This window comes from Bipolaris zeicola (assembly GCF_000523435.1).
Source record: "Bipolaris zeicola 26-R-13 unplaced genomic scaffold scaffold_14, whole genome shotgun sequence".
NCBI classification, from domain to species: Eukaryota; Fungi; Ascomycota; class Dothideomycetes; order Pleosporales; family Pleosporaceae; genus Bipolaris; species Bipolaris zeicola.
In genome coordinates, this window is record NW_006912063.1 from 180,180 (window position 1) to 196,396 (window position 16,217).

Below are 16,217 nucleotides of genomic sequence, written 5' to 3' on the forward strand. Positions count from 1 at the left end.
ATACAGCAAGAGTACGGTATAGTACATGCAAGGCGTGCAGCTCGGCCGGCAAGTTGTGGGCCCTTGTTGTTGCAGTGGAAAGTGCGGCTGTATCGCTTGCAGCACATGGTACATCTACACCTAGTTTGACTGTCAAGAGAAGAACGGAGTGGGTCGATGTTAATCCTCCCTTCCCGCTTCATGCGATGCGAGGTACGTCTAACCCGCAGTCATCAGTGACAGGACCCCGAAAAATGGAGATCGGCCGTGCGTTTTTTTTGCCTCGCATGCATCGTGCGCAGTATGGATGTATGTATGCGTATGTATCTGTGTGTGTGTTAGTTGTTTCGGTGCTATCTTCGGTGGAGGGTCAAGCAGAGCGAGAAGCTGAGAGAGAATAACGCAAGAGTGAACATACGGTATGCAATAACAACGCACAAAGTCAGCAATGGTGGGAAACGGTAAGACGGCATGGTTTCAGAATGTCTCACTCTACTCGGCCGGTGACGATGGTGGGGAACCAGTCAAGTTGAAGCCCACAATAATGGTGTGTTTTTAGGTCATGGACATGGTACGCCCGATGGAGCGAGGCAGAGAGAGTGACCGAGCGAGACAAAGTGTGTGTGTGTGCATGGCCGGTTCCGTATCACGGCGACATAAGCGCTTGGTAGAGTGCAAGAAGCGTCTGATAGCATTAAGAACTGACTCGGCCATGCCTTGGTTGCCCGCCAATGGGGCAATCAAGAAGGCGCGGTCGATGACCTAGGTACAAAAAAGGATGTTGCGTCCGGCTCCGCCCTCAGCCAATGAAGCTCGGCACACGCACAATCTGTGACCACGGGCCGCAGAAACGGCCGCTGCAAAAAACGAGAAAAACCAAATGGCCAAAGAAAGCTGGTATCTCAAGGGGGAATCTCGTCCGTTTCCCCGAACAAACGTCGGGGGAAAGAGCGGTAAGAGGGTATTGTGAAAGGAAGAGAGAAAAAAACAAGACCGAAAGGTCTATCGTAGGAGGGGGCCGTAACAGTCGTAAAGGGTAAGTCATGGGGGGGTAAGCAGATGTGCGTGTGGATGCAGGAAGATGAGGGGTATGCAGGAAGAAAAACAGGCCTCGTCTCTTTCAGGAAAAAACAAGAATCATAACCAAATTTGTTCATGCCCTCGTCGCATCGCTCGCCAACAAAACATCAAACAAGAACAGACAAGACAAGCAACAATAGAACAAAACAAGTGTGAATGCGTAATAGATATCTTTCTTCGCTTCGTCTGCCGTCATGTACAAATCGTCATTGATCATGCTCGTCGATACATGTTCCCATATCCTTCGTTGCCAAATTCTCAATCTTCGTGGTAAACGTAAAAGGAAAATCTCAACGCTCGCTACGCTGTGCAAAATAGATACATCAGACAAAAATCAAGGCCAATCTCGAATGTTTCGGAGCAAAGGACATGACAAACACAAGGAAATAGGAATAGGAAATAAGAGTGAAAAAAAACCAAAAAAAACCAGTATGGATGGAGTCGTGAACCAGGTCTCGACATGAAGAAACAACCGCCATGCTCAAGCGATGCAGGCAACAAGGTACCCAAAATCGACGTTGCCGTCCCATTGTATAGAAGACTGGCAAGGCCAGAGCGTTGAGAAAAGAAATGGCGATGCCCGTGTAAACAACGGGTATCTCAGCCAGACCGTGATGCAACTTGTGTCCCTACGAGAGCCCCTTGTCCAAGGGGGAAGAAGTGAATCGCTATGCTGGTGAAAAGGACTAATGCAACTTAGGAAACTAACAAAGGAAAGGTGGGTTGGTGTGTCCAAGTGTGGTGGTGGTGTGTGTATGTGGTGGTATGTAGTGGCGTGTGGGTGGATGGCCAGGTGGGGCTACTTAGCCAAGGTTCTCGACCTTTGTGCCCTCAGAAGTGCTAGGCCGTGACATGGCAGCAGACTCCTCGACAATGCGCTTGAACTCGTGGACGACCTCGGGGGCAATCTTGTCCCAAAGCAGACTACGCGTGTAGATCTCAGCCGCAGAGTCGCCCTTGTTCTGCTCACGCATGGCGGCGAGAGTCTCGGCAAGGTTGCGACGGTGCGAAGGCTGGGCGCCGGGCGAGAGTGGGTCAGAGAGGTCGTCGCTCGTGACGCTGTATCGCGAGCGGGTAAAGTCAAGGGAGGTCATGCTGTTGTACTGGTCGGGAGTGATGGAGAAGAGCTGCTCGTGCTCCTGGTCCTTGGTGGTGCCAGTGAGGTGAGAGTGCAGCTGGTCTAGGCTAGAGCCAGAGATACCAGCAAGCTCCGAGCCAGACATGGTGGTCTTGGGCCAGGCCATGCCAGATGGCGTAGGCTCGAGACCGGCAACGTGGGTGGCAAGGAGGCTCTGCTCGCTCAGGCCGTTTGCGACACCAGCGTCCTTGAAGATGCTGTCCAGGACGGTGGCAGAGGCAGCGCGGACCTCGTCGGGCATGCGGGGAATAGGAGGAGCGGCAGTGCCAGACTTGCTAGCAACAAAGGCGCCGCAGAGCAGGAGCATGAGCAAGAGGCCAGAAGCGACGGGCTTGTCCTCGTCCTTTGTGCGCGAGACAAGAGACACTTCCTGGTTCTGCTGGGGAGTGGGCTGGTCGTCAGAGGCAAAGTCGTTGACGAAGATGTAGTTGTCCCAGTCGCTGTTGCCCATGTTGAGGTTGTCCATCTCCGAGGCAAAGTCAGTGAAGGTGGTGCTGGGGGCGACGGCCATGCCGTTGCCAGTAGCAGCCTCAAGGCGCTCAGTGAGGACGGAGACCTTCTTGCGCAGCTCGCTCGTCTCAATGGTGTGGGTGCGGACAAGCTCCTCCTTGTCGAACTGGAGTTGGTTGACCATGTGGTGCATCTCCATGGACTCACGGTGCCAGTTCTCCTTCTCGGCAACAAGGGCATCATACTCGAGGCGCATGGCAGCGAAGTCATCTTGCATCTGGCAAATCTTCTCCATCCACTGCTTCTTCTCCTCCTCGAGCTCCTCAGTGTGCTTCTTCTTGCGTTGCCGCGAGTCAAGTCTGTGATTAGGTCAGCGGATGAAACATGGAGAGTATAGACCAAGAGGTAAATTGGACCAAACATGGAGCGTGGAGCCAAGAACCAAAAGGCGGTAGTACGTACGCAGCCTGTCTGTTGCGGAGGAGGCGTTTTTGCTGCTTGAGCTCCTTGAGGTCTTCTTCGTTGGTGCAGCCTTGGATCAGGGTGTCGATGTTGTGCAGGTTGCGCTCGGCGGGGATGTCGAAGCGAGCATTCTTCTTGCGGATGCCGCCGTCACGACGGGGAGAGAAGGAGCGGGGAGGCGTGTTTGGTCGCATGCGCTTGGGGCCTGGGCGGGAGTCCATCTCTTGCTGGTTGAAGGCCATCCAGTCGGAGTGGGTGTGGGGGGACATGGGCTGCTCTGGTGCGGCCTGGAAGACGGCACTGGGGCGGACGTTCTGGTGCACGGGGAGTCCGTGGAAGGGCATCTGGGGCTGGTCGACAAAGGAAGCGGCACCAAAGTCACCAGGACCAAAAGGGTTGAGGGGCTTGGGGGCAGTGGGTGTCCTTGAGCCAGAGTTGTCGGCAACGGGCCATGACTGTTGGCCGTATGTGGCGGCCTGGTTGGGGGGTAGGCGAGCAAAGGGGTTGTTGCTCTGCTCTGTGAAGAAGGGGTTGTTGCCGTTTGTGTTGACAACGGAGCTGGTGGCTGTGCGGTCGACAAACTGTGAAGCCGAAAAGTCCTCCCAGATGGACGTCTCTGGCGAGAAGATGCCCTGGTTGCTGGTCGAGGGCGACATGAGGACGGGTGTGTCGAGGATGGTAGAGTCGAGGGTAGCGTTGTCGTCAAAGGAAAAGGCCGAAGGTTTCCGGTCGAGGGAGTGGAAGTCCATGTGATTTTGGGAGGCTGAGTAGGAGTGGTCCATGGCGGGCTCTATGTATGGTACCAGTAGCAAAGTACCGGTGTGGGCGGGGGGAGTGGCGGTGTGGGCCGCTGGATTAGGCAAGCTGCAAATGGCTGGGGGCCGCAACAGGACTTGTCAGCGCGCTGCACTGAGGTTGATGGTTGATGGCAATGTTGCAAAGGCAGAGAAGCTGGGCCTGGCGTGCAGTGGTAGCGGCAGGCGGGCAGGCGGGCAGACAGAGGTGCAGTGGTGGTGATGGTAGTTGCAGCGGTGGACTCTGGGTGAAGGGCGGGAGCGCGGACTTAAAGCTGGTGGGTAGTGGGCGGGCGGGGTGTGCATGGGAGGCATCTGGGCACGGCGCGGGCCAGGGTGTGGGATACGACGCCCCAATAGCGTCGGGTATGGATGCATCATTGCAGCAGCCTTCCCTGGCGCCTCTTAGCTGAGGGCCGCCCGCAGCCATTAGCCAGTGTTTGCCGGCTGCCCGCCAGAGTCTGGTGCAGCAGACAGAGTGCAGCCGTGCAGCCATGCAGTCCAGTCCACTCTCGTCTCGTCCCATCCTCTCTCTGCTTAGCCGTTTGTCGCCCGCTGTCACGCATATCGCGCGCGACGCTCTGATGCTGCTGCTGCTGCTGCTGCTGCTAATCCTCTGCCCATCACTTGCCCGCCGCAGAGTTGGTCATGACTGGCTAGCCTCTCTGCGGGCCGGCCCATGTAGATAGATACTGTAACCATGTATCCATCCCATGTCGGTATCGTATCGTATGTATGTATGTATCGATCAAATCGACGACGCATGCGTGAAAACTCTGCTCAAAACAGTCAAGATGGCTGACCATGTTCATGCTGCTCCTTCCTTGGCCTACTCGACCTACTTACAGTGCAGTATACCACTTGCTACTCTTCCTCCGCCTGCCGCGCAGAGCGAGCCACCCACCCCTCCATCCATCCATCCATCCATCCATCTATCCACCCACACGCTGCTGTCATCATCATGCCCACTGCCCACTGCCCACGCCCCATCCTTCCATCCAACCACACCCGCCGCTTGCGCCCTCGCCCGTCACCCGACGTGCCCTCTCGTCTGTTTCGTGAGCCTGGCTTGGCCCTCCCCCGGCCCTCTAGCCCTCGAGGTCATGGTGTCATCTGTCCAGCTTCCGCCTCTCACCTCGTCTCTCCCACCTGTGCACGAGTCATCTCACCGCTCCCTGCCCGCACCAGGCTTCCCTGTCTAACCCGCCCTCTGCCCACTCCCTCTCTCGTCGACGCTACCACCCCATCGTCACTCCATCTGCCTGCAATCGGCCTTTGTGTGAGCCAGGACGCGACAAACACGGCAGCTCTAGCCCGTCCTTGTACCGACTGCTGCTCGCATTACCGTGCCCCTGGGTTCCCGCCTGCCTGTTGCATGTCCCTCTGTGCGTCATTCTTCGTCCACTCTACTCCCACTTGCAACATGCCTGCCCACCAGCCCGCCGTTTTCTGCTCCCCCGGCCAACTTCGCCCGTCCACTACTGCCAACTTATGCCCGTGACAATCAATGCACTCTCCAAAATTACATTTTTTTCTCGTTGCAAAGACCTCATCAAGACCATACTTTAACACCTTTGCTACTGCCAACTTGTGCTCTGTGTGCCGCCTATCGCGGCCAACCTAATTCATGCAATCCCTCCCCTCCTGCCCCCCCCCCAACCAGACTACACATGTACGTACATATCCAAGTACATCCAAAACTCCCGTGTCACGCCAATCCCGACGCGCGCCCTCTCAGAAATAGCAAAGCTCTCTCTCAATGCCACAGCAACCAACCCCACTGTGGGAGCCGACGTGCATGACAAGCACAGATGCTGCATCTGCTCTCGACTGCCGCGGCTGATCCGCAACTCTGTTTTCTTTGCCTTCCCCGTTCTCCCTCTCTATTGCGGCGCCTACTGTGGCACGCGTAATTCAAAGCCACCCCAACAAACTCTACTTTCTAGCCCAGAGCCACTCTCGACAGTGGGGCTCCACCTCGACTATCCTCGCATCTGCCCACTTTGCTCTCTACCCTGAGACAACGGCCCTGTCTTGACCGGAACACATCATCACAATCCTGCTGCACAAGAAATCAATCACATCTATTTCCATGCTCTCCACCAAGCCCAGTGACTGAAGAGGATGCTTCGTAGCCATCCACGTTTCCCCCCGGGGCTGGTTGCAATCGCGATATTGTGGCTGCACAATGCAAAAGGTGAGGCTGTAGCGGTCAATGGACGAGTAAAGAAAGACTCCGGGCTTACGCTCCACTATCCGCTCCCGCGCTCTAGTCTCCAGCCACTAGAACTTTTTTGCTCGCTCCCGGAAAAAAGTCGTGTGCGTCTGTGTATTGTACCGTATTCTTCACTTTCCATTGATCGCTGCTACCTACATCTTGGCCCTGCATTCAACTTACTCTTCCCCCGTCTCCAAAAAAAGTCAATTGTCAGTGTACCCTGTGTATGTGAATGTATGACTCACTCCCCTTCACACTCTCAACTCAACTCAACTTGACCCTCACTAAACCATCCGCATCCCCGGGAAACTTCGACCTCGGTCGCTTCCTTTTCCCAATAAACGCAACCAATCACAATATCCCAAAAATATAATAATCCGGCCGAAGACCGGGGGCAATTTACCAACCAATCGCAATCCAAGAAACCTATCGTACAGTATCGTACACTTGCAAATAAACCCTAATAATAAATTCCCAACCTTTTGGATGTGGAAAAAAATCATCCCCCCCCCTCTCCTCCCCCCTCCCCAAGGTGTGTATGTGTGTGTGCGTGTGTGGATCTCCCACATTTACCGCAACCCGCAACCGCTATTTACCATGCACATCGCGGGTCCGGCATCCCTCCCAATTGCTACCATAGGCTCGGTCTTACAAACTGACAGACACACGACCCCCTTCCCAACCCTACCCTACCTACTGCATGCATTTCCGTCTAATGTAGACCGCCCCTTCACCTCCAGAACCCGAAACCTGAAACATAGCGTCCTTTTCCCTCTGTCTGTTAAACTAAAAAAAAAGGTTCCCTTACTAGCTTTAGTCGTCCTTTTTTTTTCTCTGCGTTCCGATTCGCTTTTCCATTTTGTTGCGGTGAGTGCTGCGCGCGCGGATTGTGCGGATGCTCTCTCTCTCTCTCTCTCTCTCTCGCCCGCCCTTTGTTTAGTTGGTAAGACCTTTTTTTTTCGTTCCCCTGCCTCCCACATACACACACACACACACATGCTGTTTTCTCTATATACAGACATAGTAAAATGTTGACACAAAAAACATGTGATTCTTGCGGTGTAAAAGGAACAACCTACACAACCCTTGTTGAAAAAAAGGCGATGGTGTGTTTGAGAATTATGGGTATGCATATGTAATGCGTGAGCTAGAAGCAGAAGAAGGACGGGGTGTCTGTCAAAACGTCATAACTACAGGCTAATGACTTTGTTTGGGGGGGGGGGGTGGTATGTGCAATGTTACCCATTTTTTTTTCCTTACATACTCTAACTACGGTATACGGCGCTTTTGCCATGCGGATAGTTATGGAACAAAGGCATGGGGGCTGGGCTTGGGCTGGGAGCACGGAGCACGAAGCATACATGTGCACGCAGAGGGAGAGAGAGACAGAAGGTCTATGCGTCACCCCCCAAAAACGTGTATTCTGGAATAATGGTGCCGGTTGCCCCGTCAGTCTGTCTCTACGCTTGTTTTTACTTAGGCTCGGATGTAAGATATTGGGGGGGGGGGGGGAGTGGTACCGAGCTAATGGGATGAGTGCCGGGTTTTTGGATTCATGAGTCGGGCCATTTTTTTTTATTTGGGCTTTGGCTTTAGAGGGAGGGGAGGGGGAGGGAAATTGAGGGTAGAGAGGGATGGGAGGGAATGTGACTCATTGAGATGAAGTATATTGAAACACACCGGTACTTGGTGCAGAGTACAGTCTGAAATGAAGGGATACCTTTTGCACCGATGAGACCGTGGGGTAAGATTGTAGATGCTTTGAATTTTGAAAAACTCCACGCGCCATCGGAGTATGTACTGGGTATCTCGGTTCAAGCTATGGACCTTCTTTTTCGCTGCTCAACTCCCGCCTGACAAGTGATATCAACCAAAGCACTGACTTTTGTCTGCTTCTTTTTTCCCTCTTGTTCATGTGAACTCTTCTTCTTTGCTTCTTCTACACTCTCCATCTTTGCTTCTTGGTCAGCTTGCATCTGCATCTGCAGGCAGCCTACCGTGCATGTGACTGAATTATTTGCTTCTCCCCCGCCTCAACCTCAGATTCCCCCATTATCATCCCGAGACCACAGCTTCACGGTGCGATCTTTGCCTCCACTCACGATCCAGCATGCGTCCCTTGTGACATCTGTACTAAACACGGGCCCAGAGTGTCCTTGCAGAGTCTTGCAGTGCGCCCAATCGTCCGCTGAGAAGATTTGAACATTCTTATCAAATCCAGACGAAATGACAAAAGTCGACGCCTTCTTCGGAATCACTTGCCCTTGCTCATCTTCTTGCAGCGGTATGCCGCTCGTCGGACCATCAGTCCCCTTGAACCATCGTAGATCAGTGACTCCTCCTGTGTTGGCTGCAATCGAGTTGGTCTCTCTCATCGCACGAACGTCCCAGCATTTCATAAATCCATCTCCTGATCCAGAAAGTAGCCGGTGGCCATCTATGGCCCAGTCCAATCCGTAGATGGGCTTGATATGACTTTCCAGCATGTAGATGACTCGACCTGTCCGAACATCCCACACACGACCAATGCTGTCCAGACCGGCACTTGCAACCAATGAACCATCGCCGTTGAAACTGACAGTATAGACCTCCTTTGAATGCCCCTCTTGCATAAGGAGCTCTTGACCCGTGTTCACGTCCCAGAGCCGCCATGTGGTATCATCAGAAGCTGACGCTAGGTATCGCCCTGTAGGATGAAACGCTAACCGACAAACACGGTCAGTGTGTCCTTCGAGCGTACGCAGAGGTTTGTCGTCATCAAGCGACCATAGCTGAACCTTTCCACCTGCTCCTCCAGAGGCAAAGTTTACGCTTGAACTCGATACAGTGCTACCAGGCAGGGTTGCGTCCGGCATCCAGTCTATTCCTGTCGCCCGTTCCGCATGTCCACCCCGGTATGCTTTCTTCTGCTCAAGACTGGGGATCTCAAGCAGTGCCACCTTGCCGCCCCAGGTGCCGTATGCGACGTACTGCCCATTTGGCGAAACGCGTACAATGCTCACTGGTCGATCTGCTGTTTGCGATCCGTAGAGTTCAAAGCCCTTCAGTCGCTCCTTGATGCCATTCCGGAACTCAATATGCGTCTTGAGCGGTATAGTAGCCTCGCGACGCTGATATGCGATTCGTTCTTTGGCTCGTGGCAGTGAATACTTGGCCATTTCCCGTCGCGCATCCAGAAGTGCCTGTGTGCCCTGCGTGTAGAATTCCTCTTGCTCGTCCCCAGCCCCCTCTTCTGCATCTTGCATGTCTACGTCTGCTGCATCCTCGCCCAATGCTTCCTGTGCCTCTGCAAGCAAAGCGCGAAGTCGATCACGGCGCTCAGCAGGTCCCTCGCCGAACAGGGTTATTGGCTCTCCGCGCGAACGCAGCTTTGCTTTGACATCGCGGTCGGCTGTGGGCACAACTAACTGGGCGGCTCGTCGCTTGCGATCAAAATCCTCCATGAGCGAAGAAGCCGACGCGTTTCCTCCACCGGGCATGGCATGGTTGCGGTCGAGCGCTGGGCACGTTAGCATTCTGGCATTGCAAGTATGAATTGCGCCCAGATACTTACGGACACTGGCAAGGTCTATCCCCTCCATGGCATCGCCCTAGACACTCACGTTAGCTCTTGTATTTACAGAAGCTGTATATACCCTCCTGGAGTAGCTGCGCAACATGTGAAGCTTGCTGCCTGGTATCCAGAGACAATTTACAGAACACATACCACACCATTCTCCTCCTCGACATAGGCCTGACGCGCCGGATGCATGCTCATCTTGACTGACTGACTGTCCCACGGCGGGGAAGGTGATTGGAAGCTCGTGGGGGCGTCTCTCGAAAAGAAGTTCGGGGCCAGCCACGGGTTTAGGCGATAGGGCTGAACTAGCGTCGGTTATGTCATTCTCCGCGTTTGAGCCAAAAGCCAGCAGCGTTTGGCCGCCCAGCCAAAAGGTTGCAGAATAGTGAACAGTTGTCCAGAGGACTGTCAGAGCAAGCCGGCTTGTCCTCTCTTGCCTCTGCATCCTTCTCACCCAGATTGTTGTGCATCTTGAGACGATGCTCCTAGCACTTGTAAGTATCACCGCCCTCAGCAGCTAGCCGATCGGCAATGACGACGGCCAATGTGAATTCTTAGCCCAAGGGTCCCTTTTTATTCCAACGTCGTCTGTCGCAAAGGTACGGCGCCGCCATGATGCATTCCCTTCACTACCACTCTCTGCCGCAACCCTCTTCACGTGCTAATTCGTAATCGATAGGCTTGGGCTTTGGCCATGTCATTTGCGATAACCAGTGCAGCGGGCCTTGCGCGACTTTCACCAGCACCGCAACGCGCCTCATCTACTGGCTTCTTTCTCCTTGCTCTCTCCGCATCGCCTTTGGTAGCACCTGCCTCGACCAGCCGCAGTCCCGGCGTCCCCTTGCAGCGAATGCCTCCCCACACACCCCCAACTTGTCCCTTGAATCGAAACACCTCCCCGGCCACAGTCGGCTTACGATCATTCCATTCTTCCACGCACAATTGGCGGAGCATGCCGCAATATACCTACCATGTAGCTGCCTCCTACTCGGCCAAGCAAGACAATTTTGACGCAGAGCAAAATCTGTTCACGCGCCCGCTCTACGACCCGAGGAAAAGCAAGATTGAAGATCTGCGCGAGTGCAAAGAGGCCATCGACAAGCGGAAGCGAGCAAAGAGTGGACAGGACGCCTTCTTCTTCAGCCAAGTCGGAACCACTGATACCACGACATTTGGAGTTGCAGACGGAGTCGGGGGTTGGGTCGAGTCTGGCTTGGATCCCGCAGACTTCTCTCATGGATTGTGCGAGTACATGGCCTGCGCAGCGCGCTCATGGCCGCACGGATTCAACACGACGTCGTTACACCCAAAGGATCTGCTTCAAGTTGCGTACGACGAAGTTACCGATGACGCCAGCATTGAGGGTGGCGGCAGCACCGCATGTCTGGCCGTCGCAGAACCAGACGGCCATGTCGAAGTTGCCAACCTGGGCGACTCAGGATTCATGCATCTGGGTCTAAACGCCGTGCGACATTTCACACAGCCCCAAACACATGCCTTCAACACTCCCTATCAGCTCTCCAAAACGCCTCAACGCATGCTGGTGCAGATGGCTGTGTTTGGTGGTCCAACCACACTCTCGGATCTACCAAAGGAGTCGAGTGTAACGCACCATAAAGTACGGCATGGAGATGTCCTCGTCTTTGCAACTGATGGTGTGTGGGATAATCTCAGCCCACAGGATGTGCTAGGCATTGTCAGCCGTCAGATGGTCGACCTAGGTGCTTGGGTCGAGAGAGATGGCACAATTGTGGTTGGAAAGAACCTAGCAAAGTTGGTACAGGCCGACTCATCTCGCAAGGCAGACAGTTCCTCGCTCCAAGCAAAGGTCGCAGTTGCAATCGCAAAGGAGGCTAAAGTGACGGGACTCAACACTCGCCGGGACGGGCCTTTTGCCAGAGAGGTTCAACGATACTACCCTGGCGAGAACTGGCATGGCGGTAAACCGGATGACATTGCTGCCGTGGTAGCTGTTGTGCTCGAGGAGGCGTCTCCACGAGCAAAGCTGTGATCATTTGTACGACCTACCGTTTGGATCCATGAGTAGGCCATGGCGTTAGGGAGAAAGACTTGCACAATCGGGACCGGGGCATGACTGCATACAACACTCACGAGAGGCGATTTCATTGGCGGCTCTAGCTATGCAGTGTCTTTTACCAAGCCTTTCAATCTGGTATATATGATTGGGTCGTTGTTCATGTCTCTACAGCGTGTTTTCTCTTTTGGATAGATGTTGTAGAAGAGAGGGGACTGGGGTATCAAGTAACGCAATGTTTGTTTTGGAGGCTACGGGCTAGTATCTAAGACGTTATTACTATCACGATGTATGCAAACTGTTGAATTAAAATATATTGTTGCTTTCAAGTCATGACATATCGACAGAGTAAACCATGGTTGTGCTGACAGTTCTACAAGACCGCATGGCACTCTCATCCTTTGGCTTGCACTGGCACAAATGCACAACTACCACAACCAATCCGAAAAATGAATATGTATAAAATAGTCATTGCTGAGGTGCATTTGGAAAAAGCAAGCACTTGAAAGACAACCAACATTTTGGCTCAATGTGTATTGCCTCGAAGCTGCTGTTGTCCGTTCTGCTGCAGGAACCAAAACCCAGGGCAAAGCCATTCCATGGATACCCATATCATCAAGTATGTATTAGACCTTAAAGGTTGCACTGGTGTGAAATACACACTGTATAATCCCTGGTGCTCGTCAGCAGTTCCCACTAGTCCCGCACTAGGTGTTTTGGGCCTGTTTGTTTACTGCCGCGTTCTTGTTGCCCGGCAACCAGACCACGCGAGAACTAGGATTGGCCGGCGCGCGCTATGGATGTCAACGTCCAAACTCAACCACCACCCCCAGCATCTCTACGACAAACAGCCGCCTTCCCTCCGGGCCTTATGTATGCGCAACTAACACTACAGCTTTCAATCGCTATTCACATAACCCGACAAACACGCTTATAGCCACGCGCGCATATCATCCCTTTGCGACTCTCAAATGGCTACCGGATCTCCTACGCCGCTAGGCGGCTCCTCATATGGGCGCATGCGTGCGCAATCATCGATACGACCCCGGAGAGACTCTCCGCTCTCTATGCTGGGTCAATCGCAGGGTTTCTCTGCCGACGTGCCCATGATGCAGAGCATCGACATTGGCGACAGCTCAGATGACGAGATGCCACAACCCATGAAACTCAGTGCTCTGACGGCAGCTCTACTTGCCCAAGGCAACGAGGTTGATTCACCGGAGAAGAGGAAGCCTAAGCTCAAAATCTCACGCAATGATTCGGGCTCAAATACACCCGTGCATGACTCCGTCACGCCTGCGCCCAGTCTACGCATCAAACGAGTTCCACTACGGGGTGCACCCATGAGGAGACTGCGCAGAACACCCCAAAGCGAGGAAGAGAACCCTCCTTCCCAGGACCAGGAGAACATGCCTGCGTCGGCCATCAAAAACCAGCCTGAGAACGTCCCCGATTCCGTCTTGAAGGTTACTGGCTCAGTCATGAAGGTCGCAGAGGACCGCCACATGCAATCCTCCCTAGAACACCAGTCACCTAGCGAAAGGGCTTCGCAACAACAAGAAAAACCCATACCACTACAGTCAATGAGCGCAAATACCCCACGACGACCAGCGCCTCCACCACCGCCAAAGATGTCTGTATTGGAGACCGCAACTGCTGCTGCTGGAGCTGCCACCACCAAGACACGAGAGAGGAAGAAGAGGGTTACGCTGTCCGTCAATGGAAAGCACTACTCTCAGATGGACAGGATAGGCAGAGGTGGCAGTTCGGCGGTGTACCGTGTCATGGCAGAGAACTTTAAGACTTTGGCGCTGAAGAGGGTTAAGCTTGAAGACGCCGACGAGGCTGCTGTACGAGGTTTCAAGGGCGAGATTGATCTACTACAAAAACTCAAGAACGTCGACAGAGTTGTAAGACTTTACGATTGGGAAGTGGACGAGCAACGCCAAGTGCTCAGTGTAGTAAGTGACTTTTTGTCAGGAGTCAAAATTTTAATGCTAACATACTACAGCTCATGGAACTCGGAGAATCAGACTTGGCCCGCATAATACGAATGAAGCTTGACCCCGCCGATGGTGATGGCAAACTCGACCTCAGCTTCACCCGCTACTACTGGAAAGAGATGCTTGAATGCGTCGGTGCAGTGCACGACCACGACATCGTCCACTCGGACCTCAAACCCGCAAACTTTCTCCTCACCTCCGGCCGCTTAAAGCTCATCGATTTCGGCATCGCCAACGCCATTGAAGTCGACCACACCGTAAATGTCCACCGCGACTCGCACATCGGCACTCCCAACTACATGTCCCCCGAGTCCCTCGAAGACTCTGCCGGCGGTGCCCGCGGTCTCCTCAGCAACGGCAACGGCTCCAAAGACATGGCTCTCGGCAAGCCCTCGGACGTCTGGAGTCTCGGCTGCATCCTCTACCAAATGGTCTACGGCCGCCCCCCCTTCGCCCACATCGCCAACCAAATGGCCCGCGTCCTCGCCATCGTAAACCGTGACTACAAAATCGAATTCCCAGACCTCGGCGTCGGCGATGTTCGCGTTCCCCCAGGTCTCAAAGCTACTATGCGCCGCTGCCTCAACCGCGATCCCTCGCGTCGCCCGAATATCGCACAGCTCCTGGACGAACGCGATCCCTTTTTGTACCCCGATGGCGGCGAGGACCTCAAGATTCCGCAGGAGCTGCTCGGACAGATTATTCAGCGCGTTGCGGATCGCTTCCGAGACCCGAATAAGCCCGCGCCTACTGATGATGAGATTCGTCAGTATCCAGCGAGTTTTTACGAGAAGATACGGCAGTTGCTGGAGAGCGAGTAGAGAGGTTGAAAATACTTCGCTTTTCTGCAATTTCCGGCTCTTCTTTTTCCTTCTCTGCATTCCTTGGACTCATCCTTTTGACACTTGTCCCCTTTTTTTCTTCCTTTTGGACGTTATCGCTTCTTTCTTAAGGGAAGTTGGACAAAAAAAAGAAGAGAGGAACTCCTCATTTCCTTTGCGCTTAATGATTATGAACTGGTGCTTCTGGAGCTTTATGGGAGTTTGACCATATTCTCATTGTTTTTTTTTGCCTTGCGACTGCCATTTCTCTCACCTACCTACCTACCTAGTTTTCTCTTTTTTTTGTTGGTTCTCGCAAACCGCCTCTTGCATGCGTTCAAGCGTCACCTCTTATCCTTTTCCCTCTTGTACAGCCATGGCGCAGGGTTCTTTGCTCTCTCTCTCTCTCTCCTTTGTCGGGATACGCTTTTAATGCTTCATGATGAGTTAGGAACGTAGACTTCACTGGTGACTTCACGGTTGCTCTCTTTGTATATATGGGCCGTGTTGGACAAGACATTTCTTCAATTGACTTCCTCAAATCTCTGATTCCCTTCTATGTGTGCGAAGCTGGTGGTGGTGATATGATTAGCCATCAGCTTCCACATCCCTCACTGTACTTGATGGTGCATGCCAGTGACCTCTACCCATGCTTCCATGTCCCTCACTGTACTTGACGTTGGCAGTGACCTCTCTATCTATACCAGTCCTTCCTCACTGTACTTGATGATGATGATGATGATGATAGTGACCTCTATCCATACCGGTCCTTCCTAGCGCCAACTTCTTCCATGCGCCAACTGTGCCTCCCAAGTCTAAAGGAAGTTCTTTCCATACTCCATCAGTCCGTTGGAGTCAGAGGAGGAGGAGGAAGTGGAACAACAGTGAGCGAGATATCCGTGCGGCCTGATCTTTCCAACACTTCGGTGACTTGCTCATGCAATGCCACTTGAACAGGCTCAATCTCGCTGCCGAACCAAACCAGCTCCAACTCCTTGAGGCCCTCAAATGTGCACAAGTCGCTGAGCTCAACGATGATCCATGGTTTGAGGCCAGAGTGAGGGATCTTGCCATCTCGATAGATGGCGAATGCGTCGACGAGGAGACTCACTCTGGAAATAGCGTTGGCTTGACTGCGCGTGAGGTTCTTGCACAACATCTCGATCACGTGCTCTGAGTAGCCGCTGAAGACGCTGCGGGTGAAGGGAAGCAGCCTGGTCTCTGCCCATGTTTGGCGGCAGGTTTGGATGAGTGAGAGGTTGGAGCGTGGGTACTCCCAGGTGCGGTGATCCTGCGTCTCGTACTTTGGGCTGATGCTGTCGGCATCAAAGACGTAGTTGTAGATCTTCACGCGCAGCTCGGCGGGAAGATGCAGAAGGGGAGAGGACTCCTGGTTGCGCTCATAGCTGTGCAAGTGAGGGTTTGTTTAGTTGTGCGTCGGGTTTCAGAGAGAGTGTCTTTTGTTGTTTTTCACGATGCGGCAGCGGGGGGGTTTGTAAATACTTACACTTGTTGAATGAGGTACATCAACTGTACATGGTAGCGGTACTCATGCGTATGGAGCGGATCCGACTGGGCCCTTGGTCGGGGAACCATGTTGGATAATGGTGGTGGGGCGAGGGAGGTCGGAGGGGAGAGGGAGGCAAGTAATATAGATTGTGCGTGGGCGTTTGTGCTT

General features: G+C 53.5%; 6 protein-coding genes across 6 annotated transcripts; 3 read left to right on the forward strand and 3 right to left on the reverse strand.

Moving 5' to 3' along the window:
* Positions 1–1,862: 1,862 nt before the first annotated feature.
* On the reverse strand, positions 1,863–3,891 carry COCCADRAFT_1690 (uncharacterized protein; the record flags this gene model as incomplete). The annotated part of the gene is made up of 2 exons (XM_007710043.1): positions 1,863–3,006; positions 3,110–3,891. 2 exons carry the CDS (start codon positions 3,889–3,891, stop codon positions 1,863–1,865), a joined length of 1,926 nt encoding a protein of 641 aa, XP_007708233.1.
* Positions 3,892–4,603: 712 nt separating this feature from the next.
* Positions 4,604–5,404, forward strand: COCCADRAFT_22993 (uncharacterized protein; the record flags this gene model as incomplete). Its single annotated transcript, XM_007710059.1, has 2 exons — positions 4,604–4,640; positions 4,752–5,404. The coding sequence occupies 2 exons, from the start codon at positions 4,604–4,606 to the stop codon at positions 5,402–5,404; spliced, it is 690 nt and encodes a 229-aa protein (XP_007708249.1).
* A 2,756-nt stretch (positions 5,405–8,160) lies between these two features.
* On the reverse strand, positions 8,161–9,878 carry COCCADRAFT_85483 (uncharacterized protein; the record flags this gene model as incomplete). Its single annotated transcript, XM_007710119.1, has 3 exons — positions 8,161–9,620; positions 9,675–9,711; positions 9,828–9,878. The coding sequence occupies 3 exons, from the start codon at positions 9,876–9,878 to the stop codon at positions 8,161–8,163; spliced, it is 1,548 nt and encodes a 515-aa protein (XP_007708309.1).
* A 496-nt stretch (positions 9,879–10,374) lies between these two features.
* COCCADRAFT_22995 (uncharacterized protein) lies at positions 10,375–11,691 on the forward strand (the record flags this gene model as incomplete). The annotated part of the gene is made up of 1 exon (XM_007710060.1): positions 10,375–11,691. The coding sequence occupies one exon, from the start codon at positions 10,375–10,377 to the stop codon at positions 11,689–11,691; it is 1,317 nt and encodes a 438-aa protein (XP_007708250.1).
* A 995-nt stretch (positions 11,692–12,686) lies between these two features.
* COCCADRAFT_33363 (uncharacterized protein) lies at positions 12,687–14,539 on the forward strand (the record flags this gene model as incomplete). Its single annotated transcript, XM_007710077.1, has 2 exons — positions 12,687–13,676; positions 13,727–14,539. The coding sequence occupies 2 exons, from the start codon at positions 12,687–12,689 to the stop codon at positions 14,537–14,539; spliced, it is 1,803 nt and encodes a 600-aa protein (XP_007708267.1).
* An 841-nt stretch (positions 14,540–15,380) lies between these two features.
* Positions 15,381–16,135, reverse strand: COCCADRAFT_33364 (uncharacterized protein; the record flags this gene model as incomplete). The annotated part of the gene is made up of 2 exons (XM_007710078.1): positions 15,381–15,945; positions 16,047–16,135. 2 exons carry the CDS (start codon positions 16,133–16,135, stop codon positions 15,381–15,383), a joined length of 654 nt encoding a protein of 217 aa, XP_007708268.1.
* Positions 16,136–16,217: the final 82 nt, after the last annotated feature.